At 34.8% G+C, this 27,573-nt stretch overlaps 1 protein-coding gene across 1 annotated transcript in view; it reads right to left on the bottom strand.

Annotated features, from left to right (window-relative positions):
- Window positions 1-27,573, bottom strand: part of CDH11 (cadherin 11) — a 214,018-nt gene that overhangs the window by 33,711 nt on the left and 152,734 nt on the right. The window contains exons 3-7 of the mRNA XM_051975085.1: window positions 19,897-20,297; window positions 13,299-13,593; window positions 11,263-11,382; window positions 8,673-8,840; window positions 2,740-2,927 (exon numbers count right to left, since the gene is read on the bottom strand). Of these exons, the coding sequence (XP_051831045.1) occupies window positions 2,740-2,927; window positions 8,673-8,840; window positions 11,263-11,382; window positions 13,299-13,593; window positions 19,897-20,121 (996 nt within the window). The 5' untranslated portion in view covers window positions 20,122-20,297. The remainder of the gene's footprint in view (window positions 1-2,739; window positions 2,928-8,672; window positions 8,841-11,262; window positions 11,383-13,298; window positions 13,594-19,896; window positions 20,298-27,573) is intronic.

The following is a 27,573-nucleotide window of genomic DNA, read 5'->3' as shown; positions in this document are numbered from 1 at the left end:
TTCTACCCATACACTATGTGTTGCAAATGAACTGGCCAATTTTTTCTCTCTATACAGAATTTGATCTCCCCTGTTTCCATGATTATAAACAAATGATTTCTCATTACTATTCTTTGATGTTTTCCCTGTTCATAACCATCCTTTAAGCATGTCCATCAAAAAATTCAGTTAAAGATCATTCCCTTCAAGGATTCTTTCCTAAATCTTCAAATTCTCTCTCTGTTCCCACAAAAGATATCACTGTATTATTTTGTACAATCTATTCTATTTTACTTTTATTCATCTGTGAACATAGTATATATTCCTGATAGAAGGTAAATTCCTTGAGGGTAAGGACTGTGTCACTTTTATATACATATTCAGAGTGCATAGCACAGGGACTGGTAGTGAGTACTTACATGCTAGTTGATTGAAATTCATTTTATGTTTAAAAAGAAAAAACTTTCCTAGCCTTTACTCTGAATTTCCTAACTATGTGATACAATCTGAGACAAATGTTCTTTAATAAATTACATAACAGTAGCCACCACCTTAATCTTAAATGGTTGCTTTTTAGAAAATTGTTCCTTCACTTGAAATAAACACACTGAATTAGAGGAGAAGGATGTGCAGATTAATCATATGCAGGGAACTCATTTGCAATGTTGAAGCTCCATGGGGTGATTTAAATGTTTAAAGATTGTAGAGACACTGTGTGTTTATACCCTGAATGCATTGAAAATAGGTGACAACCTTTGCTCAACCAACCATCCAATTACATCCAAAATGAAGAATGGGATGCAAGACTAGTGTATGTCAAGTGCTCATATGTCAGTGTCAAGCACACAGAAGAATAATATTAATTAGTAAGGGAAGCTGACAGTAACATGCCAGATGTCATTAGTATAGTCATCATTTCACAGTGGAAAACTCAGAACTATTTCTATTATATAAAGCACATAGGGGCTTGGCAGGAGGCATATTCTTCTTATCTATGTGGCAGATAGAAGTCAGGAAGACCTGAATTCAAATTGGACCTCAAACACTTACTATGTAACCCTCAGTTTTTTGTTTTTTTTTTTTGCCTCAGTATCTCCATCTGTCAAATGAGCTGGAAGTGAAAATGACAACTCCAGTATCTTTGCCAAGAAAACCCTAAGTAGGCTCAAAAAGAGTTAAACACAACAAAACAAAATAGGAATACTATTTACCCTACCTACATTAGGTTGCTATAGGAAAAATGTTAAAAATAAAGTATTTAAGTACTTAAGTTATTATCATTACTGATGTCATTCATTTATCTAAAACCATTTAAAGAATTATCAGAATTAGTGAAACAAGTGACAATAAGGATCACTGATATCAAATGACTTGTCAAATGTCACTCAACCAATTTCTCACCAGCTACATTCATTGGGGCTGGATTTCATCATGACCCCAAGAAAAAACTTAGTCAATGGGAATATAATTACCCTGAGAGTTTACATCAATCTTAGTAATTTAAGATTTAAGAATGGGGCAAAGAACTCCTATCAAAGCCTCCATTTATAAAGAATTCTCAGGATGATCATCTCTTGATTTTCCATATTATTTGTACTAGAGTCCCTCATATCATTCATCTGGGTACTTCTCTTAACTCCCTTTCAATTTCTTTTTCTGTATTGTTTTCTTATATTAAACTAAAAACTCCTGGAGGACAGGGACTGCATTTTATATTTCTAGTATTTAACATAATTCCTGGCACATAGAGGGTGCTTAATAAGGATTTATTGACTGACTCAGTGCCAGAGCTGGGTTTTCTTAAGTACAAATTTCTCAGCATCAGGATTTCAGTTCTTTAGGTTTCATCTCTCTGTTTTCTTTAATCTTATTCTTCTTTGTAACTGAAGTTATTTCATCCTATTTCTACCTTTCCTTCCCTGTACTCTTTACTGGTTTTTTTTAATCTAAATCTAACTCTTAAAGTTCTGCTAGATAAAATGCCAACATTATTCATCTGCTCCTCCCTAACCAACAGCTTCCTCATCTTCTCAGTTCCAGTTGACCTCAATATTTCGTTTTCTATCTCCTACTTCTTTATTGATTCTTCAAATTAATTTTTATCAGTGTTACAATCCAATTTTCACCATTACCCACTGTATCTTAATATTCATGGGACACTACCCAGTTGAAAATGAATACTTGATTAAAACCAAGGTAACCCTATCACTCAATTTTGATTTCATGCCAAATATGCTTTGAAGATTGAAAGGTGTTGATTTCTCAAGTGGTAAATCAGGTTTTAAAAATAATTTATAGAGTATAATATAATTGTGTCATAATTTTAAAATGAAATCGATTTGATTTCTCTTTTAAAAGCTAGTTTTGTCTCTGCAGTCCTAAAAAGCAGCAGTTATAAATGTGTGGTCCAGAGACTTTTGGAAGTCCCCAAAACTTTTTCAGGATGTATATGAGGAAAAAAAGAAAAAATATTTCCATAATGAAATTATTTTTTATTCTTAAGAAGTAAATATTTATAGCTATAACCAACATTTAAAAATCTATTTGGGGTACTCAATAATTTTTAAAGCCCAACCATATGAGAACCATTGAGGTAGAGTCATTAGTCCAGCCCAATAACACATGAGACTGAATGATCCCAGTTTACTCTGGGCCATAATTTATTATAGATTTGTGAGGGAAAGATGATAGAGGGAAAGAAATCATTCTCGGGGTGAATGTTCATATCCAGATGGGTGGAAACATTCTACCTCTCCTTACCTTCTTAAGTTTCACCACGCCTTCCTGTGTTTCATAATCTGTTGTAATTTCAAACAGCTCCATGCCATCCCCATCGATGATATTATAGGTTACTAAGCCATTTTCTCCAATATCTGGGTCTTTGGCCTTCAATCGTCCTACTTCTTCTCCTGGCACAGCTGCTTCTGACACAGACATCTGGTATACACCTGGACAGAAGAGAAATAACTTTTTGTCTTGTTTTGTTGATGGTGAAAAAAGTCTTGCTTTGATATTTTAATATGGTTCTCCTTCTAGCATTATCTATCCCAGTGTCTCCATACCTTTAGAAGAAAATTTTGAATGAGGAGCTGTGGTAATAAACAAATAGACCAACAAACAAATAAATGAATGAATTAATGAACAAACAAACAAAAAAAGATACATAAAGAAATAAAAAATAAATCAACTTTTTTTGCTGAACTTTTAGGCTATGGATAACTTTATAATTAGGCTCATCCTCAGGTGACAGAAGCACAGCTTAAAACTTTTCCATACTGGAATGATTTATCAGACCTTAGCATAAACACTGGTACATAACATTAGAAAAGAAAATTTCATCTCCATATCATCAAGAGGCCTTCAAGGAAGTCCTGAAGGAATGTGCAAGAATTTAGATTTCATTACATTAGCATGTTACATAAAGGATTTGAAACTCATATGGATTGAGTAAAACGTTAATAAATAAATAAAAAGGAAGGGAATAAGCAAATATAAAACAAATGCCCTGTGTTATAGATGTTATATGATTTTTTGAAGGAATAGATTATCTGAAGTCTAGAAGATGCATGGTAGGTGGTACTATGGAAAAGTAGTGTCCCAGGTCACATGTAGGATAGAAAAATAGTTCTCATATATATTGCAAATCAGGAAATAATTACATTAAGACACAAATATACCTGCATATATATATATATGCAGGTATATTTGTGTCTTAATGTAATTATATATATATATATCCTTGAATTAAGCATTTAATAAATGCTCAATTTGATAAATTCTTTCCATTAATTCAATAATAATTGAAATAACAACTTATGTTAATTCATAATTAATTAATACTATTGATGTTTCCTAATAATACTATTCTACTTTGATTCCACTCTGGAGAGCAGATTGAGCAAGAATTATGTCTCCCTTCCTATACACACATTGATTAGCAATGACAAGACCCAAGAATTAATTACAAAAGTCACCTTCTGTCTCCTATGATTATGTGACTATTAATCACCCTTTTATAACATCAATATTTAGAATGTTTCAATAATAATAACTGCTTAATCAATCAATCAAGTGAGCATCTTCAACATGTTCAGCATTGTGAGACATATGGGAATAGAGGAACAATATAGGGCATGGCCCTTGTAATTAAAAATTTATTTGGAGATGGAAAACGTTATGCAACACACAACCAGAAATGTGTCTAAAAATCAGTGAGGATTAAAAAGTGCAGTATATAATCAAGTGAAACAGTGTGCAGATCAGATTCCAAATATAATAGAACTTCAGAATGAGAACAGGCAAAGATGACCTTTGGCAAGTGGAGAAAGCTTCACTAAAAGAATGGAATCTGAACAAGGTCTTGAAAGCCAGGAAATATTTTATTAGTTGAGAAAGGCAGGGAAACCATGATTATTATTCAAGTGATGCTCCATGTTTGTTGAACTGAAAATTTAGCAGGTAAATAATAGGGAAAGAAGAGAATGGTTGCTATCACTATCTTCAAATTCATGTAAAGACAGGTGATATGTCACATTGAAAAGAATGGCAGCACTGGAGCCAGAACACTTTGGTAAGAGATTTTTTTGATGTTTAATAGACATGCCATCTTTATCCTCATCCTCAGTATTATCATCACTTTTTAAATTTTATAAAGTTACCGATCCTATACCATGTGTCACAATACTAGGAAATCTGTGCTATTATTATCCCTATTTTACAGATGAGAAAAGTGGAGCAGAGACATTATATAGCTAGTAAACTGAGGAAGAATTTGAACATAGAACTTCCTGGTCTAACACCCTCTTCACTGTACAAATCACCCAATTTTCCAATTTTTCTATCAAATATCAATCTGTATATGTTATGGATTATCTACAGAAAAAAATGGGTTTACTTGAGTGAGTTCTGTACAATAAAAAAAAAATTATAGTTTCTAAGAAACACTAAAAACAAACAAGAAAACAGACATAGAGTGAATAGAGAATTGCTCCCTTTCCTGCTGAGGAAGACTGGTATATTGGAAGAGGATTAGCTCACTAGGAAAAGGAACTTGGTTTAACTCTTTCCTCTAATGGTTACTAGATATATGATTCTGGGCTAGTCAATGAGCCTCCTTGGGTTTTAGTCTTTATAGTCAGCTGTGAATCTATGACAGTTTGTGAATAATGTCTCATTGTATGTCAGGCAGTAGCATTGGAGAGGGAAGCCTTAGATACAAAAAGGGGTAAACCAATTCTTATTTTTTAATATTTGCTACATGAATTTTAATTTGCCTTATTTTTGTTGTTTTTGTTCAGTCATTTCAGTCCTGTCAAACTTTTCATGACCCCATTTGGGATTTTCCTTTTTTCCCCCCAGGGCAATTGGGATTAAGTGACTTGCCCAGGGTCACACAGCTAGAAAGAGTTAAGTATTTTAGGCCACATTTGAATTCAGGTCCTCCTGACTTCAGAGATGATGCTCTATCAACTACACCAACTAGCGGTCCCTTTTTGAATTTTCCTAGCAAAGGTAATGGAGTGGTTTTCTATTTCCTTCTCCAGCTCATTTGACAGATGAGGAAACTGAGGCAAACGGGGTAAATGACTTGCTCATAAGTAGCTGAGGTCAGATTTGAACTCTTGCTGACTCTGGACCTGATACCCTATGCACTAGGGTACTATGTAGCCATCTCTAATTTTATTCATGAATTCAGTTTATAATTTTTGTCCCAGTGAGTCCTGTTTCCAGATTCTTTATCCCATAATCTCTCTTAAGAATCTACTTTTTGGGGCAGCTAGATGGCACAGTGGATAAAGCAACAGTTCTGAAGTCAGGAGACCTGAGTTCAAATCTGGTTTTAGACACTTAACACTTCCTAGATATGTCACCTTGGGCAAGTCACTTTATCCCAATTGCCTCAGGGGGAAAAATCTAATTTTCTTGAAAAAAATGTAAAAAATGGCATATAAAAATCCAACATGGATAGGTCAAATTTACGTAAGAGTTAAAGGAGAATTTAGGTAAAAATGTTGAACTTGAAATTACAAAGACCTGAATTGGAATCCTGCCTCAGAAACTTACTGGCTGTGTGATCTCGGGCAAATAATTAGCCTCTTTCACCCTCAATTTCCTCATTTGTGAACAACTATTAATAATAGCATCTCTCACTGGGCACAGATGAGTGTCAGGACTCAGATTAACACATAATTGGGAAACATTTACAAACAAACAAACAATAGAATATCAATGTCTTTGATATGATATATTTTTAAATCAATATTAGGTTCTCAGGAATCATCATGGGTTGCTTAGTCCCCTGTATTTCTAATGTTTCTAATGTCAAACTGTGTTTGACATTGGTATTTTAAAGCACTTAAGACATCTTAAAGCTAGCTATTATTGTTATAAAAGCTGTTGTATTTTCTATTTTGTTTTTAATCTGGCTATTCGTTATGTTCTGGACTTTACAATATTTTTTCCATCATAATAAGACTTAATAACATAGAGAGTACATTCAAAAGGAATAATGTTTCAAAATGATAGGTTCTATTGTTGGGGCAGCTGGATGGCCAAGTGGATAGAACAGTGGGTCTGGAGTCAGGCAGACTCATCTTCCTGAGTTCAAATCTTGTCTAAGATGCTTACTAGCTGTGTGACTCTGGCTAAGTACCTTAATTCTGTTTGCCTCAGTTTCCTTATCGTAAAAAGGAGCTAGAGTAGGAAATGGCAAACCATTCCAGTATCTTTGCCAAGTAACCCAAATGAGCATGGAGAAACTAAAATGACCCAGCAATAACAATAATAAGGTCCCATTGTAGTCTCCCAAATGTTGAAGCTATGGATTCTTTCTTCTTCCTAAGTTTTTATGATTCTGTTCTATAATGACTATATCCCTCTCAATCAGATCAATTCTTCCAAGTTTCCTTTTGCAGGATAATCATCTGTGTGCTTTTCCCTTTTACTAGGGCTACCCCAAGACTATGTCCTAAGTCTTTTCCATTTCTCGCTATACTCCCTTCCTCTATGATCTCATTGGTTTAATCATCGTCTCTTTACACATGAGTACCAAATTTATTTTCATTTTCAGGCATGACCAACATATTGAAATTTTGTTGAGTTGTGTGTATTTATTACAAGGGATGCTATTTAAGGGAGGGAGAATGAATTTATGGGCAATAAAAGAGATATAAAAAGTATAAGGTCATCCATAAAATGTGTTTAACATTTGTAGAATGAAACAGAAAGAAGTAGAGAAAGGAATATAAAGAGAAAAATTAGTTACTATATTACAAAATTAAACTTAATATAAATAATGTAATTTAATTAATTAAATATAAACTAAAAAATTAAACTGAAAGACTGCTACAATTTGACAACTGTTTTTTGTTGTTGCTTTTATTTTCTGTATATTAAAATTTTAATTTTGTCAATTATTAACACAATAAAGCAAATTAAAAGTTTAAAGGGTTTTTAAGTATACATGTTATCAAAGAATTTCCTAAAATCTGGGCCACTTTTATCTATAGCATTCCCTTCATCCATTAATAACCTATCAGAAAAGGAAAATTCAGCTGACATGACCTATTTTTGACGAAGACATGCTATATACACTGCATTCTTTTCTAGATATTGAGCAACCATCTCTTTTATAACTTTATCCATCATAGAGTGGATTTCCTAGTAATCAAAGTCAAATTCATTGACCTATTGCAGATAGGTTTTCTCTTTCTGGAAAACTGAGACAATTATCTTTCTCTAGTCCCCTAACAATTTTTCCACTCTTTGGAATATTACTGACAGTGACTCAATACTCACATTCATTAGTTTAAATATCTGAGGATAGTGTATATTTTGCCTATTTTCTTTTAAAAACAAACAAAAGATAACATTCTTACTCTGGTGAATCATGTACATGCATGTATGTGCACATATATTTGTATACATGTGTATGTAGGTATGTATATATCCTATATATGTGCACATGCATATATATGCATGCATGCATAAATTAATACATGCAAACATATGAAATGGAAATAGTTGAATGAGGTTTAAGGTCCAGTGTTTTATCTTGCAAAGGAGGTGAGATTTATCATTTCATAACCATCCTCTAAACTCTCTCTGTGATGTCATCTGCCAGCTTTAAGGCACACAGGACCTTTGCAATGATAGCTTCTATTTTGATAACCCAGTATCTAATTTTGTCCTCAAGTTTCTTCAAAATTCCAACAAATGCCATTTTATGCAAGTAGTCTACCCTGAATTAACTTTTTATTTGCCTTGCACACAGCAAGCAATCTCTTAAAAATTCATGTTGACATGACTTTTTATTTGTTTTTATAGAATTTTCTTTTGACTACTTTTTATTCTAGTATTCCCAACTTGTCCATATCAGGGTCAATTTGAGTATATAAAAGGATGTCCTCGGTATTTCTTAAGTATGTGAGCTGTCATGTTTTCATCTTGGAATAGTCTTTTTACCTCAATATACTTAATGGTCTCTGAAATATTCTTTCCATGGTTCCCTTCTTTGACAGCCTATAAGATGCAAAACAAGGACAGAGTAGGTCCCAAGGATGCTTCATTGGGGATTATAATTCCTGAGGGGCCCATGTCCTGAGGTTGTTACGATTAATATGAACTAGAAATAGAAACTGCTAGGATTAGTTCTAAGATTATTTTTTTAAAAAGAAAACCATCTCAAGCCTTACTCTGTGGAAACTTTGGTGGGTTGTCATTGACATCGGTCAGTGTAATTGTCACTTTGGTTGTCCCTGAGAGTCCGCCCATGTGTCCACCCATGTCCTTGGCTTGTATTACAACATGATATTCTTCCTTTGCTTCTCTGTCCATATTTGGAAGCGCCGTTCTGATTATACCTGTATGAGTAAGGTGAAAAACAGAGAGGATAAACCATCCATCACTTACAATTTAGAGACCCTGGAATTACAAGAAAATATCATCCTTCCCTTCTTCCCGATTCCTATGAATTAAACTGTACACACACACACACACTCATGCATAGCTATACACAAAAATACTCCAATTACATATCACAGTTGTTAAGAGATTTGGTTGCTTCACAGAGCAATCACAGGTGCAGTCATGAGCAGTGAGGAGGACGGTCCACCCTTCTCACTAACTCCATTCTGCTATATCACCTGTCACACAATGCAGCTTACTACATTAGTACTTCCTGCAGATCATTCAGGGGTCTAACTAGTAGGAAAGTGCTGGTGTTTAATGATTTAATGTTGAATAGAATCTGGCTTCAAGCATGAGCAAACATGGTGTATGGCATAGCATAGCTGGGCTCCAATAATTTTTTTTGGGGGGGAAGAGAGAGGGAGAAAGAAAAAAGAAAGAAAGAAAAGAGAGAGAGAAAGAAAAGAGAGAGGGGGGGTGGGAAGGCAGTGGAGGATGGAAGGAAGGATGAAGGAAAAAGGAGGGAGGGAAGGAAAGAGAGAGGGAGGGAGAGAGGGAAGGAGAGGAATAAGGGAGGGAGAGGAAGAAGGATGAAGGGAAAAAGGGAGGGAAGGAGAAGAAGAGGGAGAGGGAGAAAGAGACAGACAGACAGATGGAGACAGAGACAGAGAGACAAAGAGACAGAGAGAAAGGGAGAGAGAGAGTCATTTAGACATACAGATAGACACAGAGACAGAGAGACAAAGAGACAGAGAAAGGGAGAGAGAGAGTCATTTAGACATACAGATAGACACAGAGACAGAGAGAGACTATTTTGTAGCATTATCAGTTTCCTTTATAATTTTTTTTTTGCATTTAAGAGTAACTATTCTGAAGAATAAAACCATAGGTTTTAACAGATTACCAGAGTCCTATTATACACAATACAAGCAAACAAAACAAAAACAAACAAACAAACCTCTTATGTAAGAAGTGTATGGTCAAAATCAAAGACAGAAGTGAAAAAAAGAGATTAAAAATGCTTGGTCATCTCCCCTTTGTCATAAAATTCTGCTATACTAATTGTTGGTTGCCTCAGCTACTTACGATAGCTTGGCCTGGATCTAGCTAAGCTTCATTTCTTACCTGGTTATATTCTTATCAACTACTGTGTCACCTGGACAAGAAATCATGATGCTAAGGATGTAATATTTTTAACTCCAGAACTAATGATCTGAGGCACCGAAGTGGCCCACAATTTCTAGGCTGAGATCTAATCAAGCTTCATTTCACCCCCTGGCTATCTCCTCACTAGCTGCCATCGATGAACTCTCTTCCTCTATTTTTCCAATTCTGAAAGCATAATCACATCAACTACACTATATATGCTTTATCCACCACCCCCCAAGTTTCTTGAAGTAAAAGTTTGTCTTCACTTCTAGTACAGAGTTTGACATATATTAAGAACTGAGAAAATCCATCCTTCCTTCCTTCCTTCCTTCCTTCCTTCCTTCCTTCCTTCCTTCCTTCCTTCCTTCCTTCCTTCCTTCCTTCCTCCTTCCTCCCTCCCTCCCTCCCTCCCTCCCTCCCTTCCTTCCTTTCTTCTTTCCTTCCTCCCTCCCTCCTTCCTCTCTTTCTCTTCCCTCCTTCCCTCCCTTCCTCCCGCCTCCCTTCCTTCCTTCCTTCCTTCTTTCCTTCCTTCCTTCCTCCCTTCTTTCCTTTTTTCCTTCTTTCCCTTACTTTATTCCTTCTTTCTTTCCCTTTATTCATTCATTTATCCTCATACATAGTACATGATATTGTTCAGGTATGCTCATATCAATTCATTTTCTAGTATACCCATATATCCTATGCCAGTGCACTGAGCAAATGAAGAGGAGGTTTTGATATTAGATAGAGTGCCAAGGCATAACATGGAAAAAGATTTGGAACCTGGGCTCTACAGCCTTTAAGGAGAAGCAGGGAAATGGTACAGCAGCATGACATGGTAGATAGAAAATTAATTGAGAGTCAAAAAGACTAGGATTCAAAAATTGCCTCATTTATGTCCTATATGTGTGGCTGTGAGGCAAGTCACAACTTAAAACCCTAATTGGATGCAGTATTCTAAAACTATAAATTGTAGAGAAAGCGCTGATCTGAATTGGCAAAGAAAGTTCTTGGCCAGGATCTCTCCCCCCCCCAACCAAAAAAAAGACCATTATCTTCACCTTAAATACAATCTTATGAGGAAATGAACCCATATAAATGATTTAACTTCTGAAGAGCTAACACATGCTAAAGTCAGATTTCAAAGTAAGGGCTATTGATTCCACAATTTCTGATTGCACCTTTGCTAATGCTGGATTGGGGTTAGAGAACAACACTATTCAAACTCTCAACTTCAATCTTCCATACCTGTTTGTGCTTCAACAGAAAAATAGGGCTGGCCCTCCAGAATGCTATAAACCAGTTTAGCACTATTTCCATAGGTAGGATCATCAGCATCTGAAGCAGTTACTTGGATCACAGATGTACCTGAAAAAAGAGAGAGATATTTTTGCTCAAATTACCTAATGATACAAATTATATTTTAGGGATGTGGTTTCATTTTATAAATGAAAGACTGCCAAGGACATCAATTCAATGCATTTATGTGTTTTTTCACTGAAATTAGAAATTGCTTAATTTAGTTTTTATTAAGAAAAACTAGTTTTCTCCTCATCTCCCCTAATGAAAAAAAGAAAAAAAGTACATATATTTCAAGTAGTCCATTGAAACATGAAAATTATATTTTTCTGGTAAATTCTACTACCTTTGGTAGTCAAGTTAATGTTACAAATGGTATTTAAAAAACATTCGTAAACTCATGCAACTAGACTTCAGTAAATGAAATAATTCAGTTAAATTCCTCCCAAAGAATGTAATAAATGATTATTAATGATGAATTACTATTCATAAAAAGACAGGGTACAGCCTTTCATTTGTAGCAGCATGATAAATTTATCATTTTATTGTAGCTCTGCATGTAATAAAATTGTTATTCCTACTTTTTAATTATTTTATTGTTTTAAATGTTGTCCAGTTTTTTGTATCCTTCTGATATGAAAACCATATCTTCTTGGTCAAATGGGATTTGCAACTATCAGGAAACAAACAAACAACAAAAAACAGTCAAGACACTGTTGAGTTCTAAGGCCAGCATGTGTTGGGTCAGATTCTGGAGCATTTCACCCAGGGAAGTCAGTGGAATATTGATTTGTCAACTTTTCTGGAAAACCCTCAGTACTTAAATTTCTGGTAGAGCCATTGGCTGATGAAGCCCTTTAGCTGGAGAATCTGAATAGAAAGGTGGCATTCTGTTGCAATATGGAGGTATCAAGATTAAAACAACATAGACTGTAGAAAAGGTCCAGTCTCAAAGCCTTTAATATTCTGGTGCTAGAGATGGTGCAGACTTATTTGATAGAATCTAGCCACACAAGTATTATAACGCCAAATGTTAACTGCAAAAAATTGTTAACTAAAGTGAGCATAAGATCATCAGCACTGGTACAAGTTTTCCAGAACAATTTTTTCTGTTAGTTCTGCAAAAACATAATGGCAGATAAAATATTATAAATCAAGTCTAGTCAGCAATAATTTATTAGGCATTTATTATGTGCCAGGCACTATGCTAAGGGCTAAAAACAAAGCAGTGAGATTCTCAGGAACAATGTTTTAAATAAGTAATTGACCAAACACCCTTAAAGTAGGGCTCTCACTATATTTTAGTAGGGGGTCTGTTTAGAATATTACCTCATTGCAAAATGAGGTTTCAAAGGGGAATATTATATGGGGTAGATCTGTATTCAGTGGAGTTGCTCATAGGATCAAATAGATGAATCTGAATGAATGAATTAAATTAAATGTGCTAAGGGAAGTGGCAATTTAAAGCAGTCCTCCAGGGAATCCTTTAGCAGGGCAAAGATTCCTCAAATAATGCAAATTAAATCCCCTTGATTTATGTTACATAAGTTTTTATGTTATAATATTGAATTCATTTAATATAGGTCCCTGATGCATTTATTATTAGTACCTTGATGACTGCCTGAAAGCCACCCCCTCTTATTTCCTCTCTTAGATAACAAAGTCTTCATCCTACTTCCTGAATTGTGACAAAATAGCTTGGGTAATGTTTACCCAATAATAAGAAAGAGAAAACACAGACAGAGAGAGAGAAAGAGAGAGGAAGGGGAGGAAAAAGAGAAAGAGACAGAGAGAGAAAGAGAGAGAGAGAGAGAGAGAGAGAGAGAGAGAAGAGAACAAAGAAGAGAGAGAGACAGAGGACAGAGATAGAGACAGAGAGACAGAGAAAGAGAGAGAAAAAGAGAGAGAGAGAAAGAAGAGAGAAAGAGGGAGACAGAGACAGAGACAGAGACACAGAAACAGAGAGAAAGTACTTTGATACATACCCACATTGGACCGCTCTGGCACATTGGCGTGGTAATTTTCATGTAAGAATTCAGGAGGGTTGTCATTGATGTCCTGAACTTTGACAATGAATTCTGAAGGTGGCTCCAATGGTCGATTGGTGTCTCTATCCACAGCTTGAGCCATCAGAGTATACTGGGCTCTTTCTTCTCGGTCCAGTGTCTTAGTTGCATGAATGTTCCCTGATTTATCATCAATAACAAAAATGGTTCCTGCTCCTTCACCTGAGAGAATGTATTTAATGTTCCCATCACCAGAATCAATATCAGAGTGGAGCTAGGAAGAGAGAAAATATATTTGTGATTTTACAATCCAAAGAATATGAGTAAATACATTAGGGATGAAGTAGATGGGTCAGTGTTGAGAGAAATAAAGTCTGATTGACTGTCCCTGATAGACAATAGGGTGTCATGATAAAGAAATAATGGCTTAAGCCAATAATCTAAATTATCCAGGGGAATTAAATGGGGGGAAGGTCAAGAATTTCAAGACAGTCTAATAAGCTCTGTACCAAACATACCACAAATATACCTGACTTTTTATTTCACTATGATAGGAGCTACACAAAAATATTATCCAGATGGAAATTTACTCAACACCATCACACAGACTAGAAATGGGCTATAGGGCTCATCTAGTATAACATAAGGAAACTGAATGCTGGAGAGAAGACATGAAATGGTATGAAGGTAATTAAATAAGAGAGTCAGGATTTCAACTCATGTCTTTCAACTGCAGTGTCTATTTTTCCCTCATTATTCCATGATGCCTCTCAAAATGTTTAGACTATTGATCTTATCAGATAGAAAAAAGAACTGGATAGTAACCTTTCATCTTTTTTACATGCATTAATAATATAATCTATACTATCTTTTAAAAGTGCAATTTTTACTAAGGCTTACCTTAAAATCGTCTCTAACTTATTATGTATAGTATCTAGTAAATTAATAAATAAGAATACTAATGATAACTTACACTTATAGATTGTCACCATTTTTCATAGTACTTTGCTGAAAACCAAGTTTGAATTCCCTTTTCAGATAATCAGGGATCTGATACCAACTTTCTTGTCTACTGTGTCTTAGTAAATTCCCCTGTGTTCTAGCCAAAGTAGATTACTAGTTATTTCCTAAGCAAAACTTATATTTTCCTGCCTTTAATCTCTATGTGTGGAATGGTCTCCTTCATCATTCTAATCCTAAAAGTCAGGTTAATTCTAAACCTAACTATGATTAAAAGCTCTGTTTAAATGTTAATGTCACTTCTTCCATAAAGTCTTCCAAGTTCTACATAGGCAATGTGGTTGTGCCTCCTTTCAACCTCCATTATACTATGTTGGTATTTCTGTTATATTACTTTTCATCCTCAGGAGGGAATTATACTTATTTCTGCATATATGCTACAGTAATGTGAGCCTTATGTATCCTGAACTAGGGATATTACAGTACAGTACTTTGTTCTGTTCAGACTACAGTAAGAATATTATGAAGAATCCTAGATGTCATTTTTCAGGAATGGTATTAGTGAATTAGAGTGTCCAAAGGAGGGTGTCCAGGATGGTGAAGGACCTTGAGTCCACACCAAATTGGGATTGATTCACGAATTCAGGGAAGTTAGGCACTGGAGAAAACTTAGCAAGGACGTGGTAACTGGATTCCTGAAGGCTGTCACAAAGAAGGATTACATTTCTGCTTGACTGGAGGTAAAACTAAGAGCAATGTGTAGGAACTGAAAAGATACACATTGAAATGTCATCAGAGGTATGGGGAAACTTTCTAATGGAGCTACAGAACATCAAAATGGGCTACCTCAGGAAACAGTGGGTTCTTCCTCACTGGGGGTGTTCAAGCAAGAACTTTTATGGCACATTGGCCACAGGAGTATAGGGGATGGTGTGGGAGGAATCTTTCAGGAATTGGTTAGACCAAATGGCCCCTAAGGTACATTCCAATTATGAAAGGTTATGTGATTCTGTGAAATGTGGGGAGAGACCGTGTTTTTTTAATCTATGTACTCCACACAGCACAACAAATGGTCTTAATATAATGGTGTATAAGTATTTGAAGAATGAATGAATACATTAGCATCTCCCAGGGTGACAGTGATAGGTAACAAATGGGGAACATTCTCCTCCTACTCAATTGACTCCCATTTTATAGAGTATTTTAAGGCTTCAGAGTTTTTATTTATTTATTTTGTTTCTCCCAAACTGTATTAGGTAGTTATTGCAAATAGCATTGCCCCATTTTATGAAAAAAAGAAATTGAAGTCCAGTTAGAAAAAAAAATAACTTTCAAGGAGTTACAACTTACCCTTGATATCAAGTATCATCAAAGCCAAAATATGAACCCAACTCTCCCCTGACTCTAATTTTAGCTTATTTTCTGTACTATGAGTTCCAAAGGGAAGAAATCACTATTTTTCAAAGACAATCCATTAGATAGCCTTTTGGTTTTGCTTTATTTTTCTTATTCTAATCTAAGTGGAAGCAAAGGCAATCTCTTCACAATGATTCATATTCAGAAAGACATCGAGGACCCTTAAGACTCTACCCACAGATCCATGTCAGTGTCCAAGCTGACAGAGATGTACAAAAGCAAATCATAGGAACATGAAATCTTTTCTAGCAGTCAAAAAGAAGCAATTATATAGTTAAGCAAGATTTGGCAGAATACTATAGTGAGTCTGGGCAGATAACACCTACATCATTCAAAGAGATTGAAAATAGTATCCCTCTTGCACAACGGTTTTAAATGAGTAACAATCCATGTGTGTGTGTGTGTGTGTGTGTGTGTGTGTGGTGATTGGACATGTGATTTCACAGGTAGAAGGAATTCAGCTTTTACAAATGCAGGTCAGTACGTTCTCGGTAACATAAGACCCTACAGATCTTCCTAGGTCACTGAGAATTTAACCAACTTGCCCAGGTACACACTTACAGCCAGTAGTCTTATTTGATCCTTTGCTTCAAGTCTGCCTCACTATCTCACTCTTTTTCTTTCTTTATTTCTCTCTTTGTCAATCTATCTCTCCCTCTCCTAGATATAAATATATATATAGGTAAATACATGTATATATAATATAACATATAATATGTGCATATATATGCATATGAATATATACACCAAATATATCCACGTTTTAATATATACATATGTGCACATATTATTTATATGCCAATAGTATATATTATGGGTGTGAAGCTAAAATGCATCAGATTTATGAAATAAAATTGTAACAGAGTAGAAATTACAAGGGTGATGAAATGAATAGAAATCAAAGAATCATTGATTTACTCACTAACATTCACTTTATTCATCTGAATATTGACTTTTCAACTCCTACTATGCACAAAGCCCTGTGCTCTGCAGCATTAGAAGGGGAGTGTTGTATGGCCATAGCCAAGTCACTTACCCTTTGTAAAATGAAGGGATTATATATGATTATCTCTAAGATACCTTCAAGTTCTAACCATCCTAACATTCTAAAGTCCCTTCCAGAGAGAACGTCACAATATTGTTCTAAGACTTATTAAAGTTTTAACAAAATATGCTAAGATCTCTTCTGGTTGTCAGATTCTCTATGTTCTTACATTCTATATGCTTACATCCCTTTCAGTTCTAGATTTCCATAGTTCTTCAAAGGACAGTAATTTTGTTAACAAATTTTCCTTCATGTCAAAGAGATTTCTTTAGGTAAAAATTACAGTTTGTGTTCAAGCAATACATTTCTAAGGTAGTTATAAAACACTCTTTCAGTATCTGTGATTCACATGATGCTATTTTTTGCAAAAAAAAAAAAAAGACATTAAATACTTTTTTAAATGTTGTATTTGTTTTTTTTTTTAAGCAAAATATCACTGTCTTTTTTTGCAGGTGACTAGAAATACAACAGTTTTCTTAAATTCTTTTGCAATCTGATTTTACTGAAATGGCTGATTTCGGTGCTCTCCTTAAATGTAGGGCAGTGGTCATGTCAGGGAAAATGCAGAAGAAATCAGAAGATGAATTCTAGTCCCTGCTATTCTACTACTGCACTGGTTATTCAGGATAAACTACTTTCCCTTTCTGCATTTCAATTTCCAGATCTATGAAACTAGCTCAAGCTATTAATACTAAAGCTAATAATATTGCCTATGTGCAAACACCATCTTTCCACTTCTAAGATTCCTTCTAGTTCACACATTCTATGCTCTAAAGTTCCTTCTTGTTCTTACAATATATGACACAGTGGTCCATATTTTAAAATCCTTTCCACTTTTAACATCCTATAATTCTGCATTTTAATTCATGGGATTTTTTGGGAATTAAATAGACATAAGGTTTTTTGCGATTACTCATATGATTAACTTTTAAAAAATATTTTAGATTCTTCTTATTTCACTAACAGCACTAACACAGATGAAAGTTAGATGTAAATTCTCATTTGAATCTCATAAAAGGGGATTTATACTACTTCCATTTAATCAGATATGATTTACTACTAAGCTCCACACAAAAATGTAGTTCGGTAAATCATTAAATGTTATCAAGTGAAACAGGCATTGGTTTCCTGCCAATTTCTAACTCTAAGGATTGTGAATTATTTTTTATATTCAAAAAAAATTTCCCTATTTCCACAAAGCTTGCAACTTTCATGTAAAGTTTTACTTTTGAAAATAAATTATAAATATTGAAAGTTGGAAATCATACAAATCATCTCCTTTAATTCGCTATACACAATTCACACACACACACACACACACACACACACACACACACACAAAACACTTATCCAGAAATCAAAAACAAAGAAATACATAATGTAATGTAAATAGATAGTAATGTAATGTAATGTTTTGAATAGCCATTTTCATTATTCAACCTAAAGTGATCATGTTTCAATTTAATCTTCTATAGTTCTGTCTATAATGGATATTCAGAAAATCTCTTCAATGTTAATTAGATATGTTCTGATTTGGTTGCATCATTATCCCTTCAAGGGTCAAGACCTTTAAATTATCTATCTTTTATCAACGTAAATAAACCAAAATCAAGGAATCATAGAATGGATGGTATTAAAATGTGCCTTGGAATAAAAAAATTTATTAGAAGTTAGAAAAAACACTTTTGAAAAAATATAAAAAATAATATCCTGAAATACATTTTAAAAGCTAAAGATACCTCAACACATAAAATGTTAAAACTATAAATAGTTATAATAGAGAATAGCAGATGTAAAAGTGAATATAAAATGTTAAATATGGAAGGGAACTGTTCTCTTTCCCCACTGCAAACCCCAGTTACTGTATCTCTTCCTGTTTTCCTAGTATCACTCCTTCTCTAGCTTCTTTTTCCTCTCTTCAAAATCTTGATCCTGTAATTTACCAGCTTAGTTTGATACTACTCATTATCCTTGAGTCCCTTGACCTGCCTCCACCCATCCTTTTTCAAACCAAAACCGTTGATTACAACCTATTTTTTTCTACTCCTACTCAATGTGCCACTCTGCACCAATGGAAAAACTCATAAAAATTTGCTAATTCATTTGACTAAAAATTTATGTTATGTGATCTTCATTGGGATCTCATTGCTGCATACCAATTATTTTGTTCTTTCCTGATAGCCTTTCTATCTTGAATATTATTTCCCTTCTAAAACTTTTTTTCTCTTCTCAGTCTACGTACATTAACTCTTCCTTCCTCCCTTTTAGCAGAGAATTTTGCTTTATGATTCATTGAAAATAAAGCTCTATTTTGGAAGCTTTCCATATTTTGAATCACTTTGAATCAAGTTAAGCTTAAACTCTTGGAGAAAAAAAAGTGCTCTTTTTCTTTCTCAATAACAATCTTTTTACCTGTACACTTTATCCCATCTCGTCTCACCTGTTCTGGAAAATCACGCCTTTAATTATTACTCTTCTGCTCTACCCTTTTTCCTCTACTCACCTTTTGCTCCCTCTCTTCAAATTTTCCATCTTTCCCTATAAAACTGCTTCACTTCTTCCCCTTGCAGACATCCCCCAAGTCCATACAAACAAAATACAAAAGATTCCATTTGGCAGAACTATTCCCTCAAGCTATTCTATCAATTCTCTTTTTCACAGTCAAACTTGAGGAAAGGCTTGTGGGAAACAGTTTAAAGATCTCGGGTGTTCTCACTACTGAGTCACTGGCTTCTGATCCCCTCATCCAAGTGAAATGATCATTAAGGTCATCAGTGAACTCTTAAAAGAAAAATTCACCCATCTCTTTTTTAGTTCTCATCTTACTTGATATCAGTATAGTATTTAATACTTGTTACCATCTTCTTGTCTTGGGTTTTTGGGAAATTTTTCTTTCCATAGAATATTGGAAATGTCATTCCATATGACCCAGATTTTAATCCTCATTCTATCACTTGTCTTCCATATAAATAAAGTAAACCACTTAAGCTATTTGTCTTTCTTTAATGTCTCTTACAGCTCTAATTCTCTGATAATAATATCAGAGAATAATATGTAATAATAATAATAATATTATCCTATATAGTCAGTGTAGTCTAAGGTTCATTGAACCACCAGGAACATTGAAAATAAAAAAAAAGGAAGTCGTTCTCTTACCCTGCCAACTAACACAGGATCCGGTCCAGTGTACTCCTCAATTACAAAAAACTGATTCCAGACCCAGCCTCTTTTGGAACGTTGAAGAACCTGACCTTCCTTTCCTTTTTCATGGTGAGCATGGAGAGACCTTAAATGATTCGATTTCTCAGTTGAAAATGCCTGGCTGTTAGCCAGCATTCCCAGGCAGACCAGGATAGCATGTAAACAGTAGTTCTCCTTCATTTTTGGTTAAGTGAGAGGCACAGGAGTATCTGTAAATCCAGCCTTTGTACTCGGAGATCTGACAGTCTTCAATGTGGCAGGCCACTCAGTACACTCAAACGGAACCGTCTCCAGACAGAATACCACCATTCAGGAAGAGCATCACCTCAATGCTGTGCACCTTCCCAATTTTGCCTCTGAAAGGAAAAGAAAAGAAGTCAATGGCTTCCCAATTAGAGAAAAATCACACATTCATTAGCAATTAAGCAATTAATAATTTATCAGCAAGTAATTAATATTAGCAAATAATAATGCTCAACAAGAAGGCAGTGGGGGTGGGATGGAGGCAGTATTTTAAAATGATTTCTTAAATCAGTTTGTTTTAAATGGGCCTGGAATTCTTTTGTTGTTGTTCAGTCACTTTTTATCTGATTCTAATGATCCCATTTGGGATTTTTTTGGCAAAGATTCTGGTGTAGCTTGCCATTTCCTTTTCCAGCTTATTTTACAAAGTTGGGTTTGAATTCAGGTCTTTTTCACCCCAGACATGGTGCTCTATCCACTGTGTCACTTAGCTGCCCCAACCCTACTTAGGAAAGATTGGACTCTTGGAATCAGGCCACCAGTGTCATCCACGCAAGCTGATGGGCCCAAAGCTGATCAGTAGCTGAGGTGATGAAGAGAACATCAGATTGGCAGTCCAAAAAGCCTGCCTTAGTAAGTTAACAAGCATTTGTTTGTTTGTTTTTGCTTGGGGAGCAAAGAGAGACAAAAATAATCTGAATGAAGAAGCAAGCATAAAAATAACCAGGTCCATACAGATAGATGTAAAACAGATCCATAAAACAGATGAAAGGTGAAAATGAAAAAAAAAACTGGTGGAGGAAAGGCCTCCTCCAGAAAGTGAGTCTCAAAGGAAGTCAGGGAAAGCAAAAGGCAGCAGTGAAAAGAGAGAGCAGTCTCATCTCAAAGACTTAGTAGAGCTGTGTTTGCCTTGATAAATCACACAGATTCTTAAGGCTCAAATTCCTCATCCATAAAAGGAGGATAATAACAGCACCTACCTCACAGAATTGTGGTGGGGATCAAGTAACACAGTATATGTAAAATTCTTTATAAACTTCAGAATTTTGTGTAAATGTGAGCTATTTTTTTAAGTTATTGGAAGCCAGGTTAAATGACTTGTCTGGGTTTTACATAAAATATTTGTCAGAGGAAGGATTTGAACTTAGGCAAGATCTCTATTACCTCTAGCATCTTATCTCAGTGTCCCAAGAGACTGAGGAGGAGGAGGGAGCTACAACGTTCCAGGATATTTTTTTTTTTTGCACTTGCATTGGAAGCATGAGTTTACACAGGAAAAAAAAAATAATTACAAAGCCAATGAGGCATTTGCTTCTTTGCTACCCTTATTGTCAGGACCAAAAGAAAGCCAGGGATTATTTAATCTAAATCCTTGAGCAATTATGACCCTTCCAAAACCCCCGATACATATTCACATTCTCCCTTTGAAGAGTTCCTATGACATGGAATTCATCTACAAATAAGGGAACTGGTTTCATCTTAATATTATTCCTCCTCATATTGATTCAAAACATACCTTTTTGTTACTTCTCAACACCATTCTGAGTTTTATCCTATACACCTGAGCAAAACAAATTCAATATTTCTCCCACCTGACTGTACTTCAGACATAGAAAGACAGGGTCACAACCCTTCCAAATATTCTCCACTTAAGTATAAACACATTTTGATTCTTCTACTGACCTTTGCATGACAGTTTCTGGGACCCCTCACCGTCATGTTCTTTACATGCTGGATGCTCTCCAGTTTGCAAATATTCTCTCTAAAATGTGATGCCAGAAGTGGAGTAACCAGGAAACAGGGTCTGAACAAAGCTACTGACTTCTGGATTAAATTTTCTTATTTCTTTTCTGTCTTTCTGTCTTCCTTTCTTTCTTTTTCTCTTTCTTTCTTCCTTTCTTCTTTCCTTCTTTCCTTCCTTCCTTTCCTCCTTTCTCTTTCTTTCCTCCCTTCCTTTTCTCCTTTCCTTTCTTTTCTCTTTCCTTTTTTCTTTCTTTCTCTTCTCTTTTTCTCTCCTCTCTTTCTCCTTTTCCATAATCTCTTTTGTTGGCAATGACCTTTCTTCATCCAATTTCATATGGGACTTTTTTTTCACATTTCTGATAATAGTAATTATTTTCCATATAGCTACATTCCTGGATTTCTCCATCATGTCACAGGAATCACTTCATCTTGCAAAACCCCTTCAGCCCTGGAACTCACATTTTGCCAATACCCTCTGCACTTTGGACTCCATGCTTCCTCTTATTGGAGAGGAGAGACCTCTCCTCTCAGAAATTGCAATTAAGGAGAGTGCCCAGGTCAGGCATCTCTATTAATTTTAACCTCCTTAACAGTAAGAACTTTTTTTTTTTGCCTTTCTTTGTATCACTGACATTTAGACTGATTCTTGGCATACAGTAGGCTCTTAATGATTGTTGTTCTTTTTGTTCTTATTTTTTATTTTGGACAGACTAACCAAAAGAAGTCTCTATATTTCTGTATGATAAGGGACAATATTTTATCCAAATATCTTATGGCCTGCAAAAACAAGAAGAGTGGTCTGCACATAATATGAGGGAGGAAGGAAGGAAAGAAGGAAGGAAGGAAGAAAGGAAGGAAGGAAGGAAGGAAGGAAGGAAGGAAGGAAGGAAGGAAGGAAGGAAGGAAGGAAGGAAGGAAGGAAATAAGGAAGGAAGGAAGGAAGGAAGAAGGAAGGAAGGAAGGAAGGAAGGAAGGAAGGAAATAAGGAAGGAAGGAAGGAAGGAAGGAAAGAAGGAAGGAAGGAAAGAAGGAAGGAAGGAAGGAAGGAAGGAAGGAAGGAAAGAAGGAAGGAAGGAAGGAAGGAGGAATGAATAAGAGAGAAAACCCATACTGAACACTAAGCACTGTGCTAAGCACTTTACAAATATTATCTCATTTGATCTTCATAACAACCCTGAGAGGTTGGTGTTATTAACTTCATTTTTACAGTTGAGAAAATTGAGGCAGATATTAAGTTATTTAGCCAGGGTTACAAAGCTAGTAAGGGATAGGAAACTTCCATTATCTCTATCTAGCAAGAGGAAATGGAAATTAATACTCGTATAAAACAAAACCTACAAGTTTTCCATAGTGTCATTTATGAAGTATTCATTCTCATGGTGATAAATTATTTTTGTGTATAAACTGTGAAATGTGTGTATCTGTTTTAAGGTTTCAATTAAAGTTGATACTTTTGTTCCTATTTCTGTAGGTTGCCATATTATTTTTCACACCAAATGAACTGAAAATAGGTGTTTTATTTGTCCCAACCTCCCTGCTACCTAGGTTTTATAATGATTAGATCAGGTGCTTCCTCTAAGCCACATAATAGCAAATTATATGACTTATGAAGAAAGATGGGAATGAGAGAGAGAGAGAGAGAGAGAGAGAGAGAGAGAGAGAGAAGAAAGAAAGAAGAAAGAGGAAAAGAGGAAAAGAAAAAGAAAAGATTTTTTAAAAATTTCTTCAAAATCTGAAAATAATATACAAATATCAACCCATCATTGTTATTTTTGGAAGAATTCTAACTTCTTTAAAAGTTTTATCTAGGTGCTATTTCCTAAAAGACGCATTTCCTTCAGCTGCTATTTCTAGCCCCTATAACAGTATCCTTTATTTATTCAATATTTATCTAGTACTTTCTGTTTTATATATATCATCTCCTCTCTTATAATGAAGGGATAGACTGTTTTCAATTATATTTTTTTCCTTTAGCACAGTGACTGAAATTAAGTCCTTGATAAATATTTGTTAACTGGTTATTATTCATTTTGTAGAAATAAATACCATATTGAAATATTATTACCATTTCTATTTTGTTAATTGTCAGTTTTATGGTTATAACCAATTAAAAATAATGTGAATCTTGTTTGTCAGTCAAAAAGAATTTATGAAGTGCCTACTATGTGCCTAGACTGTGCTAAATGAGGAAAAAGCAAAGAAAGACAAAAGATATTCCCTGCCTTTAAAGAGTTCCTAGTATAATGGAGAAAATAATTATGTAGCCAGCCATAGGCAAACAAAATACACAAATAAAAGATTTAGGGTATTTCCAGGATGAAAGTATTTGAATTAAGAAAGTTTGGGAATTGCTTTTTGCAAAACATGAAATTTAGTCCAGAAATTGAAGAAAGTCATGGAAGCAAAAAGGTGGAAATGAAAACCAAGAATATTCCAGGCAAGGGGAATAGCCATGGAAAATAAATACTCCAAGTCTACATATAGAACGTGTTATTCCAATGACAAGGAAACCAGTGTCAGGAATTTGTAAACCAGAACACTTAAGAAATTATTACAAAAATATGTTCTTCAACTCAATCACCATGAAGATATGATCAGAAATATTCCCAAGGCCTTGATGACATTGATAAACTGAATTCTACTTGCAAATTGCATAGCTAATAAAAATAGCAATTATGTAAATACAATTTATTGATAATAAATGTAAATATTGTAATGCCAACTCAGTCTTCTTCTGCATTTTCATTGTGACATGGTAATGACATTGGGTTGATTTCTCTAGGGCTATGAAAAAAGAGACAATCTCTGACAGGTTATAATGAAAGAATATATGCATACCACTTAGCAAATCTTAGAGGAAAAACAAAAAGCACTATTGAAAAGCCAGTTGCTGGCACTATTATTAACAAGAACAATAGCTAGCATTTATATAGTACTTTGAGATTTACAAAGTGCTTTATCCATATTATATCATTTTCTCCTCACAATAACCCTCAAAAGCAGATGTTATTATTATCCTCTTTTTTACAGATGATGATATTGAGTCCCAGATATATAAAATGAGTTTTCCAAGATCATAGTCACTAAGTGTCTAACTACAGATTTGAATTCAAGTCTTTCACCCTCTAGAGGCTATCTATTGTTCACTTAGTTGCCTATTACAGCTATTACTATTACCTTATTACATTTCTCTTTCTTTTATATATATATATATATGTGTGTGTGTGTGTGTGTGTGTGTGTGTGTGTGTGCACATATATTTACGTAAATATACACATATAGAGATTAGATAATTAGTTGATTTTATTTTTAAATGATATTATATTATAAGCTCTTTTACAAATATAAGATCCCATGATTCTTTATTATGGGCAGCTAAGTTTCATGATGGATAGCATGCCAGGCCTGGTATCAGGAAAACTCAGCTTTCTGTGTTCAAATCATAAACTGTGCAATTCTGGGCAAGCCATTTAAACCTGTTTGCCTCAGTTTCCTTAATTATATATTATGCTAGAAAGGAAATTACAAACCATTTCAGTATCTTTGTCAAGAAAACCACAAATGGGGTCATGAAGATTCAGATACAACATGATTATCTAACATCCCATGACTGACCTAACTAAATTTGATAAGATTCATTACTATAAGACTAATCACCAAGTGATAACATATACTACAGAAACTCATAAAAGTGCCATCATGAGGTATAATTTTCAGAGCATCCATGGTCTCTTGAAGTAAAATAGGCATTTAGTACTTTATGGTACCAAACACTTTTATCTATCTTGCACAATTTGATAAGAAAGCAAATGGATGGTACAGTGAAAAGAACACAAGATATGAAAACTAAAAAAAAAAAAAATTGAATTCAAAAATCTAGCCTAGGCACTCACTATCTCTGAACTTTAGATACTCAATCTTTATCTACCTCAGTTAACTCATCTTTAAAATGGGGAAGGAATGGCATCTCCTCTCAAGGTCATTGTGAGAGTCAAATTGGGTATTTTTTTATAAAGCACTTTATAAATCAAAAAATGCCATATAAATTCTAGTGATGATCATGAAAATGAAAAAAGCTCATCATGAGCTTTAAAGGATAGATATCATTTTCCTCAAATAATGCAAATAAGGAAACTGAGGCTCTGAGAATTGTAGCCCAATGCCAAATGGCTAGTAAATGGAATCTCTTAGATTTCAATGTTAGTATTTTGACACCCAATTGATTATGCTTTTCACTGCATGATGCTACCATTTATGAATGCAGTTCAGATCAAGTTAAAATTCAATCTTGTATAAGTAAAACTGCATTTCACATAATAGCTAGTATTCTCAGCAGTCCATAATTATGGGCATAATTAATGCTTTTAAGGAGACATGAGAAATATTAATCTGGAGCGAGAGAAATATTAATCTATTGTGAGGGGGGAAAAAAGGGCTTGACCAGAATGTCATAGGCATATCAGAAATTATACAAGAAGTAAGTCCATCTAGCCAATAAACTCATTCTTCTTTCCCAAATATGATCCTAGGGTTGTTAGAACTCCCAAGATATCTCACCATAGTAAACAACAAGCAAATTTAAACTTGTTTCAGCAGCAGGATGGAGTTAAAGAAAAATTCCCTTAACACAAAATTTCTGAACTTCTGCATATGTTAAGATAGATGTGGGTCCTGAGGGATACATTCTGTGAAATGTGCTTCGAGAGCTTGGTGTAATACATGGTGATTGATGGAAGCAATGTGACGGGGTTTGCAGGAATATTGCATAAAAATTAATGGAAGGCTGCATTCCAAATGAGACCTCAACTGTAGTTAGAATTAGGGGTAAATAGTGATACTCTAATTTGTTTTAATAGCGATCCCCAAGATGGTTCCTTAACAATCCTTCCATTAAAGCTATTCTAACAAGATATCACTTTTGGGTCCCACTAAGAAGCCTAAGTAGCATTATATACACGGACTTCATTTCATGATGAAGGGAAATATTGTCAGAAGAGAAAAAGGAAGTTCTCTTCAAAGTCACTAAAGTAATAATATGACAGAAAGGCACATTTACAAAAGGGAGAGCACTAAAGGCCTGTCGAGCTCCTCTCTGTTGAAAGGCATATAACCACTTTTAACCTGTGGCTCCTATAGCAAAAAAAATAGTCTTCCCATTGCTAAATTTTTGTCTCTGTTAAAGAAAATGGCATGCAAGGCTGTTGGAGTATATTAGGGATGCTGTGAGAATTTGCATGAGGCAGGGAAGAGGGGAAGCAGCTTAGAAAATTCCTAAATGGATTTAAGGTTTGTCTCACATTATGCTCCCTCCCCCAACAGCCCGTCCAACCCCTGCTCCCAGTCAGCTACCAAATAAACACACTTATTCTTTTTATTTTAAGGAAGCTCAATTCCCATCCAAACTATGCTATCCACATTTAGATTAAGACCCCCAAATCTACATCATAACTCAAAATTCTAGCCTACATCTGTGAAGTCACCTCAAAGCTTTGCTCCTTAATGGGACAGCCCTCTACAACAAACACAGCTTTGTAATCAATAGTATTCTATTATGCAAATTAATTCAAGCATATTATATTCCGTGTGTGTGTCTCATCATTCAACACTGAGCTGTTCTCTGTCTCCAAATCAAATCCACGGAATTAG

Source organism: Antechinus flavipes, chromosome 2 (assembly GCF_016432865.1).
Source record: "Antechinus flavipes isolate AdamAnt ecotype Samford, QLD, Australia chromosome 2, AdamAnt_v2, whole genome shotgun sequence".
NCBI lineage: Eukaryota > Metazoa > Chordata > Mammalia > Dasyuromorphia > Dasyuridae > Antechinus > Antechinus flavipes.
This window is presented reverse-complemented; position numbering and strand designations above follow the sequence as displayed.